Source organism: Atractosteus spatula, chromosome 5, assembly GCF_055471065.1.
Source record: "Atractosteus spatula isolate fAtrSpa1 chromosome 5, fAtrSpa1.hap1, whole genome shotgun sequence".
Lineage (NCBI taxonomy): Eukaryota > Metazoa > Chordata > Actinopteri > Semionotiformes > Lepisosteidae > Atractosteus > Atractosteus spatula.
Window position 1 is genome coordinate 45850249 of NC_142710.1, and position 19491 is coordinate 45869739.

The following is a 19491-nucleotide window of genomic DNA, read 5'->3' on the forward strand; positions in this document are numbered from 1 at the left end:
TATAAAAAGTCATTTCATATCTTTCTGGCTGTTTGTGTCAATAATTGTTGTGTTGGTTATGTTATGTAATGGTTGTGACTACATATCTTTTAAATCTGCAGGATTATGTTGACTGTAACTATCAGTCTTCTCCATTAAATACTGTTCTGAACAGGAAGGGATGTGCCAAATACTGTAACACAACTAGAATGGTGAGTTCTTGTTTTCCTAGGTTTCCTAAGTTCCCAAGGTCTTCACCTGGTGTTAATATTTCCTGAGATAATCTGAATTCTAATATGTCTTATCTCTATTTATTTCCTTCCTGACAAGATTTGAAATAGTTGTAGTTTCCCCAGAAACTAAGAAGACACCATTTCACTGAAGCACTTGACTTGCAGAATTTAATGTATTCCACCAACTAATAGGGTACTTCATACCTACTGAGATTATTCAACCAGCCGGAAAAATTATACAGTATATACCCACCAAATGTCTGCCATTAATGAGGCTTATGTTACACTGTTTAATATAGGAAACACAACAGGGAAAGACAGTCATAAAGAATATGCTATCCATATATTTTATAAGGAAAAAAGCAGATTAAAAGTCTCCACAGCCAGCGTTGTTTCTTTTCTTCTTTTTTCAGACTGGAATAAACCTTTACTAGTTCCTATATACAGTATTGCTATGTTTATTAAAAGTCATATAGTAGATCCATTATGCTAGATAGAACTTTAAGGTTTCAAAAGTGAAGTGGTGATCTGGCCATTCTTGTTTGTTCATTAGTTTAGTATCTAGTTGAATCTAAAATTTCACCTTGCCCCTTTTAAAGAACCCCAAAGATTGGGCCTCCAATACCTTGTGACAAATCTTGTAAACTCTGTGTAAAGAAGTGTTTCCTATTCTCTTTCACTCAAATTCACAAACACACATCCACACCTGGGTCAATTTTTCCAAAACCTGTTAATCTACCAGTCTTTGGACTGTGGGAGGAAACCAGAAAATCAGTGTGAACACGGGAAGAACATACTAACTCCACGCAGATATACAGAAACCCAGTAATTGAACCCAGGGCCCCCACACTGACAGGCACAAGGTAGCACTGCAAAGCACCCTGCTCCCATATATGATTTCCTCTCTGGAGGAAATCATATAATAATAAAAATATGGAACTGTGAAAAACAGTTCTATATTTCTAAATACACAATGTTCGTATTTATTCATGACCTGTACATATATTGAAAATACATACTGTAAATGTAATCGTCTGATGTTTTTAGGGTAGTTTCACAGAATATTTTCAGATATTCATAACCTGGTTATTTTGGTTATTCATAATTGGAATTGGTTATTCATAACCGATATATTCATAACCTGTACATATATTGAAAATACATACTGTAAATGTAATCATCTGATGTTTTTTAGTCTTTGGGTAGTTTCACTGAATATTTTCAGAATAAGCTCATGAACTCGGTGTCCTTTATGGAAGATTATTAGAAAATAAATACATATTTTTTACAGGATAACTGCGTTAAAACATTAAACGGAATACACTGAACAGTAACAGTAAACCAACAGTATGTATAAGTCTTACTTAAGTCATAGAAAATGTATTGCGTTCAATGTTTAAAGAGTAGACAAAAATCTACGGCACCTTTCTCTAGTTTCACATCAAGAATAACGTACAGTACGTTTGGAAAGCATTTCTACTTTTCACATAAACGGCTGAAACTACGTGTTTAACCTGCAAATGCTCACTATCACTGTGTTGTACTGTATATATACTAAAGACAGTAGTACGTGACCTTTTTTTTCAAAAAGAGAAGTGTGTCAATATTCTTCTGTTGTTAAAATCAGTGCCACTTTGCATTTGACAATATTATTGAATATACAATGCAAGATATTATCATACAGTAGGCAATATTGTTCAAAAATTAACTATCGAGTTTTAACGCAGTTATTTCGTATAAATGCAAGTTTCTCATTTGAATGCAAAGTAATCTTGTATAAACTCAATAAGTTTCTTGTTTAAATACTATTTAACATAGCCTTCAACAGAGTTCCAGGGAAATTAAAAAAGGAAAGAGGTCACTCAACTAATTGGCTTGTTTGCTTTGTGCAACTAAATTAATTTAGTTTTTTTATAGCAAGGGTTTTGAATACAGTACTTATACAATCATGTTTTTTCCATTTTTATTTCATATTAATTATTAATATTAATATTTCATATTAAATGATATTTTTTGTTTTTGATTAGAATATGTGGTGGAGGTTGTGTATATAACAAATATTAAATGCTTCTTCAACCTGTCATGACTGCAAGCTTTAAAGTAACAAATTATGAAAACTGCAAGGGTTTGAATATTTTGCTAGGCACTATAGCCTTGCTGTCACCTCAGTTATAGCTTTCTGTCCTTACATTATAATTACTTAACTTAGTTTAAACATATAGCAAATTAGGTGACAACTTGTTTAATTTTTCACTTGCAGAGGCAAGAATGCTGTAAAGGGTTTTATGGTCCTGAATGTAAGCCTTGTTTAGGAGGATTTCAGAACCCCTGCTATGATCATGGGACTGTAAGTAAAACCCCGATATGTTTCTAAAACCAGGTAAAACTTTTTTTTTCTTCAGCACAGCTCTGCGAAGTATTGATCAAGGCCAAACATGGGTTTGGGGAAGCAAAACCTCATCAAAGCTTTAAAAATAATTTGTAATTATAGCAAATATTGTAAATATTAATAACTGTGAAATATATCTAAACCCAATGTAGCTTGCTGGGACAGCTAGTGATTCTGTTTATTACTTAAGAAGCTGTGACAGGACAGATCTTCACGGAAGAAATACCTCCATTTTCTTCTTCCTTCAACAGGGTCATGGCCAGGTATTGCACAGTTTGAACAACATAAACTGTAGTTACCATTTTTATATCAGGAGCTAGTGTTTGTTATTAGTGCCATGTTACCAGAATCAGTGCTATGAAGTGACCTTCTATGCATTTTAAAGTTTAGTTACAAAGGCAATCCATTTTCTTTTAAATGAATCGTTTACAATCAAGTGATGATTACCATGCCCTGACTTGCTATTGTAAGAAAAATGTTGTTCTCTTGCTTTTGCAGTGCAATGACGGGATTGAAGGGAATGGAACATGTAACTGTGCTCCAGGCTTTAAGGGCATTGCCTGTCATATATGTTCAGACCCAAACAAACATGGAGAAATGTGCGATGAAGGTGTGTAACAAATTAAAGAATATTTTCATTGTGACATAAATTCTTCAGAGACATGTGACCATTCCTGTTTCTCTGCCTGCCAGATTGCCAGTGCCTGCATGGCGTGTGTGACAACAGGCCAGGCAGCCAAGGAGTATGCAGGGCAGGGTCATGTAAGGAGGGATATACAGGAGACTTCTGTGAGAAGACTTCAAAGCCCTGTGGCCCCGTGGGCTTGCTGGAATACTGTCACATTCACGCTTACTGTAGCTACACTGGAGACAGCACAAAGTGAATATTATCTATTTCTTTATCTAATTACATACTTATATATACAATATTTGTTTGATAGATTACTTGCTTCATATACACTATTTGTATATGTAAAGAGAGAGAATATTAATTATTCAAAGTTAAAAGATGTTAAAGCTTATTCTTTTTTTTCTGAGGACAGTTTTTAAAAAATATGCTGAAACGAGAATAAATCAGCACAATACATTAGATAACAGTATATTAAATTCACTAATGATTATTACATTAATCAACCAGAAGACAATTTAATCTAGAGTGGCATCAACCAGAAATGGCCTGAGTGCTATTACATCATGAATGAATGAAATGAGAAGAGCTCTAAATAGATCAGTATATCTTGATCTGTCTCTCCTGCAGGTGTGTTTGCATGTCAGGGTATGAGGGAGATGGACATTCCTGCCTGCCCATTAATCCTTGTAAGAAACCCAATAGAGGTGGATGTTCAGCTAATGTAAGTCACAAATGTATTGGCAAGGTGTTTATGCCATTGTTATTTGCTCTTGTGTTTTTGAGATTTGTGGTTTCAAATAATTCAAATCAGTTCTAGTATCAAGGCTTCATTGTGAGTAGAGGTTTGCTCTGTGCATAGATTGAGAGTTATTTAAGGACTAATAATCAAATTTCTACTAAGGATCAAAGAAGCAAAAAACTTTCTCTTCACTATTGCTCTTAATTTATCAACAACACTGTATTGGACAGAGATAATGTTTTTCAATGGAAAATGCTGAAGTATATTAAATATATATTACTGAAGAATATTGAATTTACATTTTTAATGATATCACTGTCTTTGCTTTAAGGCAAATTGTGTCTATGTGGGCCCAGGAAATGCCTCTTGTGTGTGTAATGAAGGCTGGTCAGGAGATGGACATGTGTGCGCAGAGATTAATAACTGCCTGCTGGAGAGCAGGGGTGGCTGCCATAGCAATGCAGATTGCAATTACTTAGGCCCAGGACAGGTATTCTCCCCTTCCTTTTACAGAAAAACTATAAACTTTGTAAATTTAAATTTGCTAGGCTTTTCAATACATACAGATATCAATAATGCACATTTATTTTGCATTTAGCTTTATAAAAGCATATTCATTGCAGTTGAGAAATAACCTGTATTTTCACCAACTAACTTACCTCATACTGTTCTACATCTATTTTTTAGAATGAGTGTGTTTGTAAGAAAGGCTACATGGGAGATGGTACAACATGTGATCTTATAAATCCTTGTTTGTCTGACAATGGAGGCTGCCATTCATTGGTTTGTATAACTATTTTGACTATTTGCTTAAGTGCACATGCAAGGAAAAGTTTTAAATGGTTTCTTTTATAGTACAAAATTATTTTTCCTTTGAAGTCAGTAGATGTATTTTCTAAAATCCATAGAATAAAAAACTATTATTAAAATCACGTGCCACTGATGGGGTAAGAATGAAAATAGAATGGAATGTTTTCCTTTTCTGACATGTTTAGTCATTTGCATTTTATTCCTGCACAGGCCAAGTGTAAGCCTTTGGAAGATGGTGGACGTGAATGTGTTTGCCCTCAGGACTATGGGGGGAATGGAGAAATATGCTACGGCAACATCTTAATAGTAAGAAAATTACATAATAAAATATTCTAATATTTTAGATAGAGAAGAAAGCTTCAGCACAATGCTTACATATACTGTAAATGTCTGAAAAATAATAGTGGTATAGTGCTTCTCATACATCACTGCTACATAACCATATAAAGTATGTACAATTTTTGTCCTCATTGTTTTAACAAGTCGTTCTTGTACAAGATAATGTATGTTTAGAAATGTGTTTTTTGTCATTTATTTAGGAGCTGGAAGGCAATTCAGATTTTTCCAGCTTTTACCAATGGATCAAGGTGTGTATTTATAATTTCTCTGCATCTCTGAAAGGCAGCAACATTGTGGTAAGTGCTGCTGCCTCACAGTTCTTAGATCCTCAGTTCGATTCTAGCCTGGGCACATGGTTCTCTCCATGTCCATATTGCTTTTCTTCTGGTGTACCAGTTTCCACCCACTCTCCAAAGATGTGCTATTGAGGTTAATTGGCCTCTCCTAATCATCTCCAACACATACAGTATTTGCAGGTAAAGTTGTGTGTACCCTGCCATTGACTCTCCCATACAGGGTATATCCTGCCCTGTGCCTGGTCTGTTTGGTTCATCTGTGCTTCACTGTGACCCTGTACTGAACTAAAAGTGTTTACTGGAAATGGATGGAGACACATTACAGCTGTACAGTATATTTTTTTAACTATTGAATCCTTTTCTTTCATTGGATTTAGAATGCAAAAATGATTGAGACATTCAGACCTAATGTAACTTCAGTAAAATTTTTTATTGTTTTTCAAGTTCAAGTTTATTGTCATTATACTCATATACAGGTATATGGTATACTGAAATTCTATTTAGCTAGCTCTCAGACGATAAGTAGTACAAAAAAACAACAATACAATTGTATAATAAAAGACAGAGACAACAGGCAATGTGCAAAACAACAAAAGGTAACAGGTAATGTGCAAAACAACATCAGATGTGCAAAAAACATACATTAACAGAATGAAATGAAGGATAGAAAATTATGGGGAGTCAGCTTTTTGACATGTAAGGTAGAGGTAGATTTCAATGTATGTTTCTGGTAAGAAAGAAGGCACTGTGTGCTCAGATCGTAGGTGAGAGAGGCTGGGAGTTTAATAGTTTGAGAGTGCGGGGGTAAAAACTGTCTCTGAGTCTGGTAGCTCTGGTAGTCTGGTATGCTCCGGTACCGTTTTCCAGATGGTAGAGGGTCATACAGTCTGTAGCAGGGGTGTCTGAGGTCTTTGATGATGCTTAGAGCTTTCCTCAAGCACCTTCTGTCATAAATGTCCTGTATGGATGGGAGGGCAACCCCAGTGATGGACTGGGCAGTTTTCACCACCCGCTGTAGGGCTTTGCGGTCAGCAATACTGCAGTTGCCATACCACACTGTGATGCAACCTGTCAGTGTGCTTTCTGTAGTGTATCTATAAAAGTTAGTGAGGATCTGGGGACATATCTTAGCCTTCTTCAAACCGTCTTAGGAAGTACAGGCGCTGTTGCGCTTTCTTGATCAGACAGGTGGCATTGAGACACAATGTGAGGTCCTCAGTGATATGGACACCAAGGAATTTGAAGTTACTGACCCTTTCCACTTCAGTCCCTTTGATGTGGATAGGGGCATGTCTGTTTTGCAGTTTCCTGAAATCAACGATCAGCTCCTTGGTTTTGCTGACATTGAGGGTGAGGTTGTTGTCTTCACACCACATTGTAAGGAGATTGACCTCCTCCCTGTAGGCCCTCTCATCATTGTCTGTGATCAGACCTACAACTGTGGTGTCATCGGCAAACTTGATGATGGAATTGGTGTTGTGTTTGGCCTTACAGTCATGGGTGTAGAGGGAGTAGAGTAATGGACTAAGCACACACCCCTGGAGGATCCCAGTGTTCAGAGTTAGTGTGCCGGAGGTGTGGTTTCCAAGCCTGACAGCCTGAGGTCTGCCTGTCAGAAAGTCCCGAATCCAGTTGCAGAGGGTGGTGTTGAGACCCAGTGCACCGAGTTTCTTGTCTAGTTTCTCTGGAATGATAGTGTTAAAAGCTGAGCTGAAGTCGATGAATAGTAGTCTTGCGTATGTGTTCTTTTTATCCAGATGGGATAGAGCAGTGTGTATGGAAATGAAGATTGCGTCATCTGTGGATTTTTGTTGTATCTTTGAGCAGAAACTTTCCGATTTTGATCCTGGAAGCAATGTAACAGCTCTCGTTCCATCTGAAGATGCTATTAGAAGTTTAAATGAAGAGGACGTGCAGTTTTGGACAGACCCTTATTGGCTACAATATTTAATTAAGTAAGTGCTAGCAAAAAAAAATTAAGAATTTATTTAAGAATTTAAGTATTTGTACAAATAAATTTTGTACAAACTAATTATGTGACTAAAAAAGCATCATTATTGTCATTTCTTTTTGCTAAGAGTATGGTTCTCTATTCCTAGAGTACACTTTTTGGAAGGGGTATTTACCAGCGATGACCTAAAACTTCCAGCAAATAAGAATCTTTTGACACTCAACCCACACACAAAATGGGAAATAAAGAATAGAAGTGGGGTATGTTGTGCAATTTCTTGCTTTAAAATGGAGAAACAAAAGTTTTTCTTCTAATTTTCAAGGAATCTCTTTCATGATGTCAATAGATCCCTCAGATTAAAAACCTCTATTACTGTAGAACATTTGTGTGGCTCATAAGCCAGATATCTGTAATGTGAGAGAAATTATTTTTTTGCTTACTTTCTTACAAATATGAAGGCTTTCCTGTCATTAAAATGTACACATTGAGATATTATTCTTTAATGATAACAAAGATGGATCAAGTTAATAGTTTTAAAGAGATGTACTTTGCTTTTGCAGGAAGTAATGATACAGAATGCAAGTATTTTCATTGCTGACATTCCTGCAGTGAATGGAATGATTCACATAATAGATAAGGTAAGCCCAGATTCTTTTGACAGCACTACACCAGACTACAGACAATAGCAAACCACTCTATGTTTCAAAGGAAGGTGAAGGTGAAGGTACATCAGGGCTTTGCAAACATTTATGAGCAAGGGCCACTAAAAGTTTTTTACTAACCTTGCTGGGCCACCTGAGTGAAATCCCCTATCTAGCCAATAAACTCACCGACTGGAATAGGTCGCGTTCTCCGAGCACATCTCCTCCGCGACGTCTTGCATACAATGCTTAATAAACTCACCGTCCGTGAAGGGTTTGGCAGCTGCTTCTAGAAGCTGTGATACTCGATAACTAACTCGGGTATCCGCAACATTTTCTTCGAATTCTCTTGAAAAGTTTTTGCTGCCCCTGAAGCGACTTTTTCAACTGTTCTATTTTTTCCCTCGATCCATCTCCTGTTTATTCCGAAAACTGATGTTTTGTCTCGTTATGCCTTTTTATGTTGTATTTTTTTAATCCTGACGGATAAAACAAGGCTGAAGTTGGCTTCTTATTCATGGTTTTTCGTTCCACCTTAAATGCTGTTGCTGTGTTGTTATGTCGCCTTTCACCTGTAGATGGCTCTCTACAGTCATTTTTAAATGTTCTAATCCGGATGGATTAATGTACGTATCATCAGTACAGGGAAATATGTAAGTAAATAGTGACTGTCCAAATTGCATTTTTGTATGAAACACATTTCAGAAAATCGAAAACCAAGTTTCAAAACTCACAATAACACAAACAGCCATTTTAGACAACGAGTAAATAAGACAAAGGCAAAACGTGAATTCACTGGCACTTTCTGCATATTTACCACGACATTGCCTTCTGATCTTTAAAAGTCTCAAATTCTTGCATTTTACAAGACATTTTAATATAGCAGTATTAAATGGGACATTTAGAACATGGCATATGAGAATAAATGGTTAACTGAGGATGAGCAAAAGGTGTTCGCACTTTCTGCTTTTGCTATGAACCTACCCCCTGGTTATAAAAACGTCTCACAATTCTAAAAGTGAGGTAAGAGAGACAATGTAACAGAATATCAAAATCCTGAACTTCAGGAAATTTTAAAATATGACCCTCTGAACATGGCATGAGAGAATGCATTGGGAAAACCTGATTGCACTTTCTGCAGTATTGCTATGGCCCTCCCTCCTGATTACAAACTTGTCTCACAATTCTGACACTGAGCTGTGAGAGACAACGTAGCAGACTATCGAAATCCTGAACTTCAGGAATTTTTACTGTACCATTTTTTAAATATGATCCTCTGAACATGGCATGAAAGAATGCATTGGGAAAAAGTAATTGCACTTTCTGCTTAATTGCTATGGCCCTCCCTCCTGATTATAAAAACGTCTCAAAATTCTGACACTGAGGTGTGAAACACAATGTGACAGACTATGAAAGTCCAAGAAAATGTATTGTACCATTTTTTAAATATGACCCTATGAACATGGCATGTGAGGATTTTAATATCCATCATGGACAATGTCTCCCACCCCCTCCATGACATGCTTGTTGGAATAAAGAGCACTTTCAGCAACAGGCTGATCCTAGCACGGTGTGACAGGGAGCATTACAGAAGATCATTCTTCTTCCTTTTATAATTAACCTCATCAGATCCCTCAACTCCCACTCTATCAGTTTCTCACTTCAGAGAAGGATAAAAAAACACAATCATCTTATACCGGGAAAAACCATCAACACCCCTCCCACTTCCACCAGTCCTAACCTTGTTGTTATTATACCCTCTGACCTTTCCCTTTCGCAGGTTGAGCGATCTCTTCTCAACAAAAGCCTTAGTTTTGTACTAGCCCCCAAGAAGCTGGACACCCCCCAAACCCAAGTCAACCTCAACTGCTTTTACCAAAAGATTATCGTTTCTGACTGCCCTGTCTTTCTTACACCTGAAGAAGGCTCCACAGCCAAAAAGTTGTGTTTCCTTTCTTCTCTTTTCAACATGGAATAAACCTTTACTTGTTCCTTTGCAGCCTATGCATGCTTACGCAGCTACCCACCTGATATATAACATTCCTATAAACAACTATGAATGTCTACTGTGGGCATTTTTTCCATGGTTATTTATTCTGGCATTGAAGCATATTTTAAGTCATACTGAAATGTCATAATCACGTTTTTCATTCAGAAAGTAAGACAATGACAAATCACTATGAATTGCAGTTAGCCTGCCCTGATCTAGGTTTTCTATATACTTTAACATGCCATGTTCAGAATGTCACAACTCAGAAATGCAACAGTGAAGTGTCCTAATTACAAATGTACATGATGAGTGATTTTGTCTCTCTTACCTTTGTGTCGTAATGTTAGGATGTTTTGGTAATGAGGAAGGAGGGACAAGGCAAATCAGCAGAAGGTGCGCTATTTTGTTGACTATAAATCCTCACATGCCATGTTCAGTTTTTATAATCAGGAGGGAGGGCCATAGCAATACAGCAGAAAGTGCAATCAGTTTTTCCCAATGCATTCTCTCATGCCATGTTCAGAGGGTCATATTTAAAAAACGTACAGTAAATTTTCCTGTACTTCAGGGTTTTGACAGTCTGTTACATTGTCTCTCACACCTCGGTGTCAGGATTGTGAGACGATTTTTTAATCAGGAGGGAGGGCCATAGCAATACAGCAGAAAGTGCAATCATTTTTTCCCAATGCATTCTCTCATGCCATGTTGAGAGGGTCACATTTAAAAATGGTACAGTATAATTTCCTGAAGTTCAGGATTTTGGATCTGTCACATTGTCTCTCACACCTTGGTGTCAGAATTGTGAGACGATTTTGTAATCAACAGAAAGTGCATCAGTTTTTCCCAATGAATTCTCACATGCCATGTTCAGAGGGTCATATTTAAAGAACTGTACAGTACAATTTCTTGTACTTCAGGATTTTGATAGTCTGTTACATTGTTTTACATGCCTCAGTGTCAGAATTGTGAGACATTTTTATAATCAGGGGGAGGGCCATAGTAAGAAGAAGAAAGTGCAATCACCTTTTCCAAGTGTAAGTTTATGTTATTGTGAGTTTTTAAAATTGGTTTGCAGTTTTCTGAGATATATTCAATACAAAAATACAATTCAGACAGTCGCTATTTATTTGGAAATTCCCTTTCACTCTGGATGTCTACAGTATTCCATCCGGATTAGTATTGACCGAAGAGAGCCATCTACAGGCAAAAGGCGATATAAAATCACAGCAGAAGCATTTAAGGTAAAACGAAATACGCGAATTAGAAGCTGGCAAATATGAAGCCAACTTCAGCCTCGTACAGAAAAGACACATTACACATCTGATGCAAAAAGTAACACTCGAGATTCAGACAGTAGTGAGCTGCGGGCCTCTCAGAAAAGTTCAGCGGGCCGTAGTTTGCCGACCCCTGCTGTACATGAATGAATATACTGTATGTATGTATAGCTATTTAGAAATAATAAGGCAAGGTAATGTTATTTTTTTCCATTTATTTTTTAATTAGTAAGAAGATTTGGAACCAGCTTATTAGGAAAAGTGACATGATTTTTGATAAACTGGTAGTAACTTTTGTCTCAACAGCACCAAAAAGTGTTGTTTGAAAATGTCTACACTTATAAGTATGTAAATATAAGCCTTAATGGCATCTCTTTGTTTAAAGGTTTTAAGGCCACCGATCACAGATATCCCCCCGCCACCCCTACCTCTGATGGAGGTCCTTAATAAAACACCTGCCTTCAGCCTCTTCAGAGATGCCTTGTGGGTAAGACTGCAGTACCCTAAGCGAGATTGGTATTTGGTATTTTGGAAAGTGTACTGTTCATTTTTTTTAACCCGATTATGTTTTATTAGTATGGTTATTTCATGGTCTATTTAAACAAATTCAACTAACATATGTTTTTAAAAAATACCTTTATTATTACATATATTCTAACTAGCAAATTTATCTCTGCAGTTTTCGTTTGGTAAAGCAATCTTGCATATTGCTATATAACTCCTAAAAGAAGATGATACAACAGTTCTCTTTCCTGTTCCCTTTAGCACTACAACCTAATGAGTGAGATCCTTTCATCAAAAAAATTCACCATTCTTGTTCCTTTTGATAAGGCAATTGAGAACCACCTCAACAAAACAAATTCCAATGCTCTGGTAAGTTAACTGTTCCTAATAAATCATTATGGTTTAGACCTTATTCTTGGTTTAAGTACAGTAAGTACATCTTAGCCAATTCCAAACTACCTTTTTCTAGACCAACCAGGGAAGATCAATTTTTAATCAATACTCTTTAATAAAGATAATAATCCAGGAACAAAAAACAGCTGAAGCAGTGTTGTCAAGGAATTTTACCAAACCTGTTATAGAATTCACTTTATCTTGGTCTTTAGTATTATGAAAAGAAAAGAACAAGTGATAATCTTTAGCTTCTTCAATTCATGTTGTGTATCAACAGGATGAAGATGTGTTAAGATACCACATTATAGTTAAAGAAAGACTTTTTCCTGAAGACTTGAAAAATGGAATCCTAAAAAGCACTTTGATGGGTCCATCTTATCAGATTATGTTTCACAATAATAAGCAAAATCAGGTAAGTCATACCAGAAAGATGTTCTGATCCAGTTTAGTTTCTGTCCACCTCCTAAAAGTGACCCCTAATTATTGAAAGACATTTCAAAAACATATTTTCTGATTACTATTTTATATTCCCTCTTTTTAGACATTTGCCAATGAAGTTCCGATGAATGGACATTTTAATGAAACAAGAAATGGTGTGTTAATAGGCATAAACCAGGTTTTAGAAATTCATAAAAACCGCTGCGACAAGAACGTTACATTAAGAGCCAAGGTAAATCTGACACTTCCCTTTAAAAATTTGTCCTTTTTGATCAAAATGGGAAACATATTACCAATTATGTTTCTATTTTTCAATGTCATAAAATGAAAATAAAGTATTAAACAACATGCTATTCCTACTGATTATTTTCAAAGTCCTGTAGCATTAACTCTTTTCATTTCCAATTTAAAACTGGTAGGCAGTGCAATCATTGTTCGGTATGCTGTTTCAAGCAACACATTTGTTTTAAAGCAGGGTTATAATCTAATGTACAGCACCACTCTACATGTGAGAGTACCTCATCATATCTTGTTGATATCTGCCTTTCCTGGTGTGTGTATTTTCAGGGGCGATGTGGTGCTTGTGATGGATATCCCAGGTGCACAGAAGGGTCCACTCCTGTGAGAGTTACTCATTCCCTAGTCTCAAACTTCAACACACAGTATTGTATAAATCTGTGGCAATGGTTCTATCTACAGTGGATATAAAAAGTCTACACACCCTTATTGAAATTGCAGGTTTTTGTGATGTAAACCCAGAAATCAAGATAAATCATGTCAGACATTTTTCCATCTTTAATGTGACCTTGCAACCAACAAAATTCAAGAGAAAAACAAATAGATAATTATTAGGAAAAATAATTGAAATTAAAAAGCCTACAAAACCCTGGTTGCATAAGTGTGCACACACCCCCCCAATTAATACTTCGTGGAAGCACTTTTTGCATTTATTACAACAGTATGTTTTTGTGAATAAGTCTCTATCAACTTTGCATACCTGGACTTTGCAATTTTATCCCACTCTTCCTTGCAAAAAAAGTTCAAGCTCCTTCAAATTGCCAAGGCATTTGATGTGCACAGCCCTCTTAAGGTCATTCCACAGATTTTCTATGAGATCGAGGTCTGGGCTCTGACTGGGCCATCCCAAGACTTTGATCTTCCTTTTCTGAAGCCATTCCTTGGTTGACTTGGGTGTGTGCTTTGGGTTGCTATCATGTTGGAAGCTGAAATTCCTCTTCATCTTCAGCTTTTTGACAGAGGCCGGCAGGTTTTGTGCCAAAAATCTCTTGTTATTTTGAGCTAGTCTTCATCCCATTAATCTTGACTAAAGCCCCTGTCCCAGCTGAAGAGAAGCAGCCCCAAAGTATGATGCTGCCACCACCATGCCACCACCACAATGAGAAGTCATTAGGTGTGGTGTTCTTTGGATGATGGGGTGTGTTGTCTTCGCGCCATACTGTACATATCTTTTAGAATTAAGGCCAAAAAGTTTAACCTTTGTCCATCAGACCATAAGACATTTTCCCACATTATTTGGGGTGATTAGACGGGCTTGGATGTTCTTTTTTGTGAAAAATGGCTTCCGTCTTGCCACCCTACCCCAAAGCCCAGTCATGTGCAAAATACAGTATGGGAGATTGTCACATGCAAGGAGTGACCAGTACCTGCCAGAAATTCCTGCAGCTCCTTTAATGTTGCTGTAAGCCTCTTGGTAGCCTCCCTGATAAGTTTTCTCCTTGTCCTGTCATCAACTTTGGAGGGTCATCCTGATCTTGCCAAAGTCCCTGTGTCTCCACTTATTGATGATAGTCTTCACAGTGCTGCATGGTACATCCAATGCCTTTGATATTCTTTTATACCTCTCTCCTGATCAGTACCTTTCAACTATAAGATCCCGAAGATGTTTTGTCAGCACCTTGCGGACCATGGTTATCCCAGTAGGATGCAACCAGAAAATTTCAAAGGAAATCCTACAGGAACAACTGATTTTTATTTGGGGTTAATCAGAATCATTTTCATTGATGGCAGGTGTATGCTACTTACCTTTGGACATGATTTTGAATGTGATTGGTAACTCTAAACACAGCTACAGCCCCCTTTATAAAAGGGTGTGCACACTTACTGTATGCAACCAGGGTGTTGTAGGTTTTTTCATTTCAATTATTTTTCCTAATAATTATCTATTTGTTTTTCTTTTGAATTTTGTTGTTTGCAAGGTCACATTAAAGATGGAAAAATGTCTGACATGATTTTTCTTGATTTCTGGCTTTACATCACAAAAACCTGCAATTTCAATAAGGGTGTGCAGACTTTTTTTATATCCACTGTATCTAAAGCAGTAATATTTTTAAAACATTGCATTAAAATGTGAAAAGGCAAAGAGGCATTACAGTATGTATCTATTGTATTTCAGTATTTTATACAATGACTATTTTATTACACCTAAACTTGATTTCAGAAACATACCTGTATAGACCGAGGTTTGGGACATTTCAGGAAGTTGTAAATTTGACTTGCTGTGCCTAATGTAAAGTTCTAATTCTTTATATCTGTTCACTAAAAGCTAAAGCCTCTATCAGCGACTGACTGCAAATACAGAAAACCAAGAAGAGGGAAAAAAAAAACAACATGGCGGACAGGTTGCGCCTACGAATGTTTGAAAACAACTCTGGTAATTTGTGGATCATAAATATTTTTAATTACATTAAATAGAGTAGTCTCTTTTACTGCTGAAGTAAGTAATTCCCTGCCAAAGTAAATAAAAAATTTAATAAAAATATTTTTTAGCAATGGGAGTGTAGTGCATTACATATATATACGGTATACAGTATACGTTTGTGCCATTTTCTTAGATATATTTATATTGCCATACATTTTTTAATGTTGATCAAGTAAAATAAACGGAATGATGGTTCATCAGATATCTGCAAAATTATTTTAATGTAACTTAATACTGCATATATTTGCTTTGAAAACGTGTATCTTGATTTATTATCTGCACAGTTTACTTTTTCAATTATACAAACTGTATATGTATGTTGCTCCAATCAGATAATGGTCAGAACTGTCCAAAATGGCTGCCACTCCCAGCCACCTCTGTGAAGGGAACAGGGCACAAATATAGAAGACTGCCAAAATGCATTTAATGAAAATAGTCTTGCAGTCTTACAAGCTGTGACCTGATGTGCACGTTTCCGCTGTGCTCTGTTGTGCACTTTCAGTGAACCCAGTCTGAATAACATTGAGATATGAATGCAGTTAATGAAAAAACTGTGGTTTCTGTTGGTTCCTGATTGCACTGCACAGACTGTCTAGTGCAAATTGAACAAAATGTATAATATCTATTTTTAAATTGTTATAACAATTATAATACTTTGCTAGTGAGTTTTCATAAATGTTTTGTCATATTTTTGCATTTGAAAGGACCACAGCTGTTGTCCAGGTTATTTTGGACATTATTGTTATAAATGTCCTGGAAAACCAGGAAGCTGGTGTTCAAACAATGGCAAGTGCCATGATGGCATTTTTGGGAATGGAGAGTGTCTGTGCAATGAAGGTTTTCATGGTACAGCTTGTGAAAACTGCGAACCTGGACGGTATGGAAAGGACTGTAAATCAGGTAATTGAAGTTTTCTTGTGGTTTGTGGAGTATAAATCCATGCGTTTGTTCTGAGGAAGGGTTACAGGCATATCACATATTTCAGGCCCTAATATTTCAAATAGTTTTTAAGATGTGGTAATTTAAAACAGTTTTTTGTACAGTTAGTGCCTAGGATATAGACATGGCATTGTAAAACACTTTGCCTGCCCTAATACAGGGGTTCTTGATGGTACTGCAGGGGGTTCGTGAGTTTGTGATGGAAACGTCAATGTCAAATTCAATTCAATTTTAAATATATATATATTTTAAAGTAAAATACATTACATTAAAACAATCAAATGTAACACTTTACTCTGACTCTGAAAAACCAACGACCAATTAGCTGATAGAATTAGCCTGTCATGTCATGTGATCATACGTTGCTAGCACGTTTTCATCATATGTGAATATGTGTATCATGACATGAAAGATGAGATGAGAGTATGTCTGTCAAAGATTGCCCCCAGGATTGATGATCTGTGCAAGACTCACAGATGTCCAATTAAAAAGGTAGGTCTATGCCAGTGCAATTGACCCATTGAGTGAGCTTTAAATGCTTGTTTTGAGTTGTTAAATAGTCCCATTAATAAATAACAATGTAATAATAAGAAGTAGTTTTTACAAAGTAAAAAGAAGCATGTTAAGATGGTTGCTGTAGCATTTATCTACATTTATTGAATGGTTTGATTTAGTTAAAATCTCAAGGGGGTACTTGAGGCAAATAATCTAGGTTGAAGGGGTTCAGCTGACAAAAAAGGTTGGGAACCCCTGCCCTTATAGACTACCAGTCCTTGACTTTATTAAGAAATTATGCGTATTTAGTCTTTCATATTTTAAAAATGGTTTTGAATCTTTCAAAAAGACTATATTGTTGTTTATGTTCAGTCAGATGTTTTGCAGACTCTAATGTATGAGCGAATAAAATTAAAATGCTCTTTTACTAATCACAATATATACTGATGGAAAAAATAAACACAACATTCTGCAATGAGAATATAGTTATAGCTTATGTACTTTCACAAAAAGTTGTCAATTTGTTTTAAGCCCTCTGACCAGCAATACAGCTTGTGCAGTGAGGCATTGCAACCTACCAATCACACAAAAGCTCATTAGGTGCACTTTTACCCAACAAGGTCTAGGTGGAACAGTGCCTGATCAGTTCACCTTTAAAAAGGCCTTAATTCAAAGCTTAGGTCACTGCAAGAAAAAGGCCAAACTTTCAGTTTTCTGTGCATTCCATAATGCCTTGAATGTCACCAGAAGCAAGGGAGAGGGCCATTGGCATGCTGCAGGCAGGCATGTCATGTGCCAGCGTTGCCAGACACTATGGAGTAGGCAACTCCACTGTGTCTCGACTGCAGAGAAGGTTTCAGCAGACCGGCAGGACAGATGACCATCCAAGATAATTATAATAATAAAAAACTTTATTTTATATAGCACCTTTAAAGGTGGCTTCTCAAAGCACTTCACAGAATGACAATAACAATAAATAAAAATAATACACAAGATAAAACACAATTACAATATACAGTACAGGGGAGACAGTGGATGGTGGTATTAAGAAAAGTAGAAGCAGAGGGGTAAAGAATGGAACCAAATAAGTAAAAGCTAAAGAAGTAAAGAAGAAGGTTTTGAGTCTGGATTTGAAGGATTTTAGAGAAGGTGACTTTCTAATATCCTTGGGCAAAGAGTTCAAGAGCTTCAAGGGCATAACAGGAGAAGGCCCTGTCACCCATAGAATGTAGATGGGCTTAGGGGACAGTAAGGAGACCAGAATTAGTAGAGCGAAGGTTGCGAGGTGGGAAGTAGGGCAATAATAGTGCAGACAGGTACTGAGGTGCCAAGCCATGTAGAGCCTTATAGGTGAGCATGAGGATTTTAAAGTCTACACAGAATTTGACAGGAAGCCAGTACAAGGACTCCAGGACAGGAGTAATGTGATCACTTGCACTAGACCTGGTCAGGATTCTGGCTGCCGAATTTTGATCCAGTCACCCTCGAGTGACCACACCAGAGCAGGACCGGCACATCAGACCGGTCCATCTGAGAGATTGTTTCAGATCTGCCACTCATACTGCTGCAGAAACTGCCAGCAGACACAATGCCTGCATCAGTGACAGGACAGTGAGGCTCCATGCTGTCGGCCTTGACCTGTCAGAGATCCTCTGCTCAGACCTCCTAGAGGTCACACCCGACTGACTTGGGCCAGACAGAGGCTGCAATGGACTCTTCATCAGTGGCATCAGGTCCTCTTCACAGATGAGTCACTCTTCAGCCTGTTCCATGCAGATGGGAGCGGCAGAGTGTGGAGGAGAAGGTGTTGCCTTTCTTTTTTCCATCAGTATATAATGGGGTAGGGGTGATGTAATTCAAATTAAGTCAGTAAGTTATTTATCACATGCAGGAAATTCAAAACTCTTGATCCTGTAATTCTTACCATCACAAGCATATATGTAAGATTAATATTAATCAAATGACAATTAATCTAGTAAGGCGTACAAAGATCTTTAAAATGAGACAAAGATTCAGTCTTGATCAGAAATTATAATATTCTTCAAGCATGAGTAGGTACAGAAATTCCTAAAGAAGACCATATCTGTTTTGACTGTGCCGTTTGAGGTATTAATATTTAATTTTGTCTCATGTCCTTCCTCTACTAGACAAATTTATTTACAAGTTATGCTTTAATAGGCTGGTTATGAAACAAAGGGGTTAGGTATTACGTTTTTGTGTTTTTGTGACCTTTACTCAGTGAACCAAATCAAAAATAAAAAAAACATCTTCAGCATGGTTGACCTCTCTAGGCACATTGGTAGGAGAGGGTTATTTTCTTTTCATCAATATCGATCTACTCCATTTTGTAGCAGGGTTTAAGAAGACAGTGTAACAACACAACGATGAAACACAAATGTCAATGTGCCCTCCTTTCTTTTATGCTGAACACAGTGTGTCCATAAATTCCTTTTCCCTTATGTTTTAGGAAAAATCAGAATGCAGGCTGTATTGGCTTTCTGGTTTTTATGCATTTTTGAGACTTAATTCTGTATGTACATTAAATATTGTCCATAAATTCTGAAAGCATGAATATCTATCAGGTTTTTTTATATATATATATTAATGTCTTAATAGCATACAGTATATCCTTTTACCTTAACTATACTGTCTCTCTAGGCTTTCATCTCTAAATATTCATAACTCTGTATCATACCTCTGTGCATTGTAACTCAAAACAGGAGAACTACAC

General features: G+C 36.8%; 1 protein-coding gene across 2 annotated transcripts in view; it reads left to right on the forward strand.

The window, feature by feature from the left end:
* The window catches only part of stab1 (stabilin 1), a 74573-nt gene that overhangs the window by 16490 nt on the left and 38592 nt on the right, over positions 1-19491 (forward strand). For both annotated transcript variants that reach the window (XM_088917338.1, XM_088917339.1), the window contains 19 exons: positions 102-191; positions 2473-2559; positions 3100-3211; positions 3295-3481; positions 3860-3953; positions 4303-4461; positions 4659-4754; positions 4992-5087; positions 5321-5368; positions 7244-7371; positions 7516-7627; positions 7928-8005; positions 11658-11759; positions 12038-12145; positions 12447-12581; positions 12711-12839; positions 13175-13228; positions 15171-15278; positions 16031-16226. In XM_088917338.1, coding sequence (XP_088773464.1) covers positions 102-191; positions 2473-2559; positions 3100-3211; positions 3295-3481; positions 3860-3953; positions 4303-4461; positions 4659-4754; positions 4992-5087; positions 5321-5368; positions 7244-7371; positions 7516-7627; positions 7928-8005; positions 11658-11759; positions 12038-12145; positions 12447-12581; positions 12711-12839; positions 13175-13228; positions 15171-15278; positions 16031-16226 — 2119 coding nt within the window. The remainder of the gene's footprint in view (positions 1-101; positions 192-2472; positions 2560-3099; positions 3212-3294; positions 3482-3859; positions 3954-4302; positions 4462-4658; positions 4755-4991; positions 5088-5320; positions 5369-7243; positions 7372-7515; positions 7628-7927; positions 8006-11657; positions 11760-12037; positions 12146-12446; positions 12582-12710; positions 12840-13174; positions 13229-15170; positions 15279-16030; positions 16227-19491) is intronic.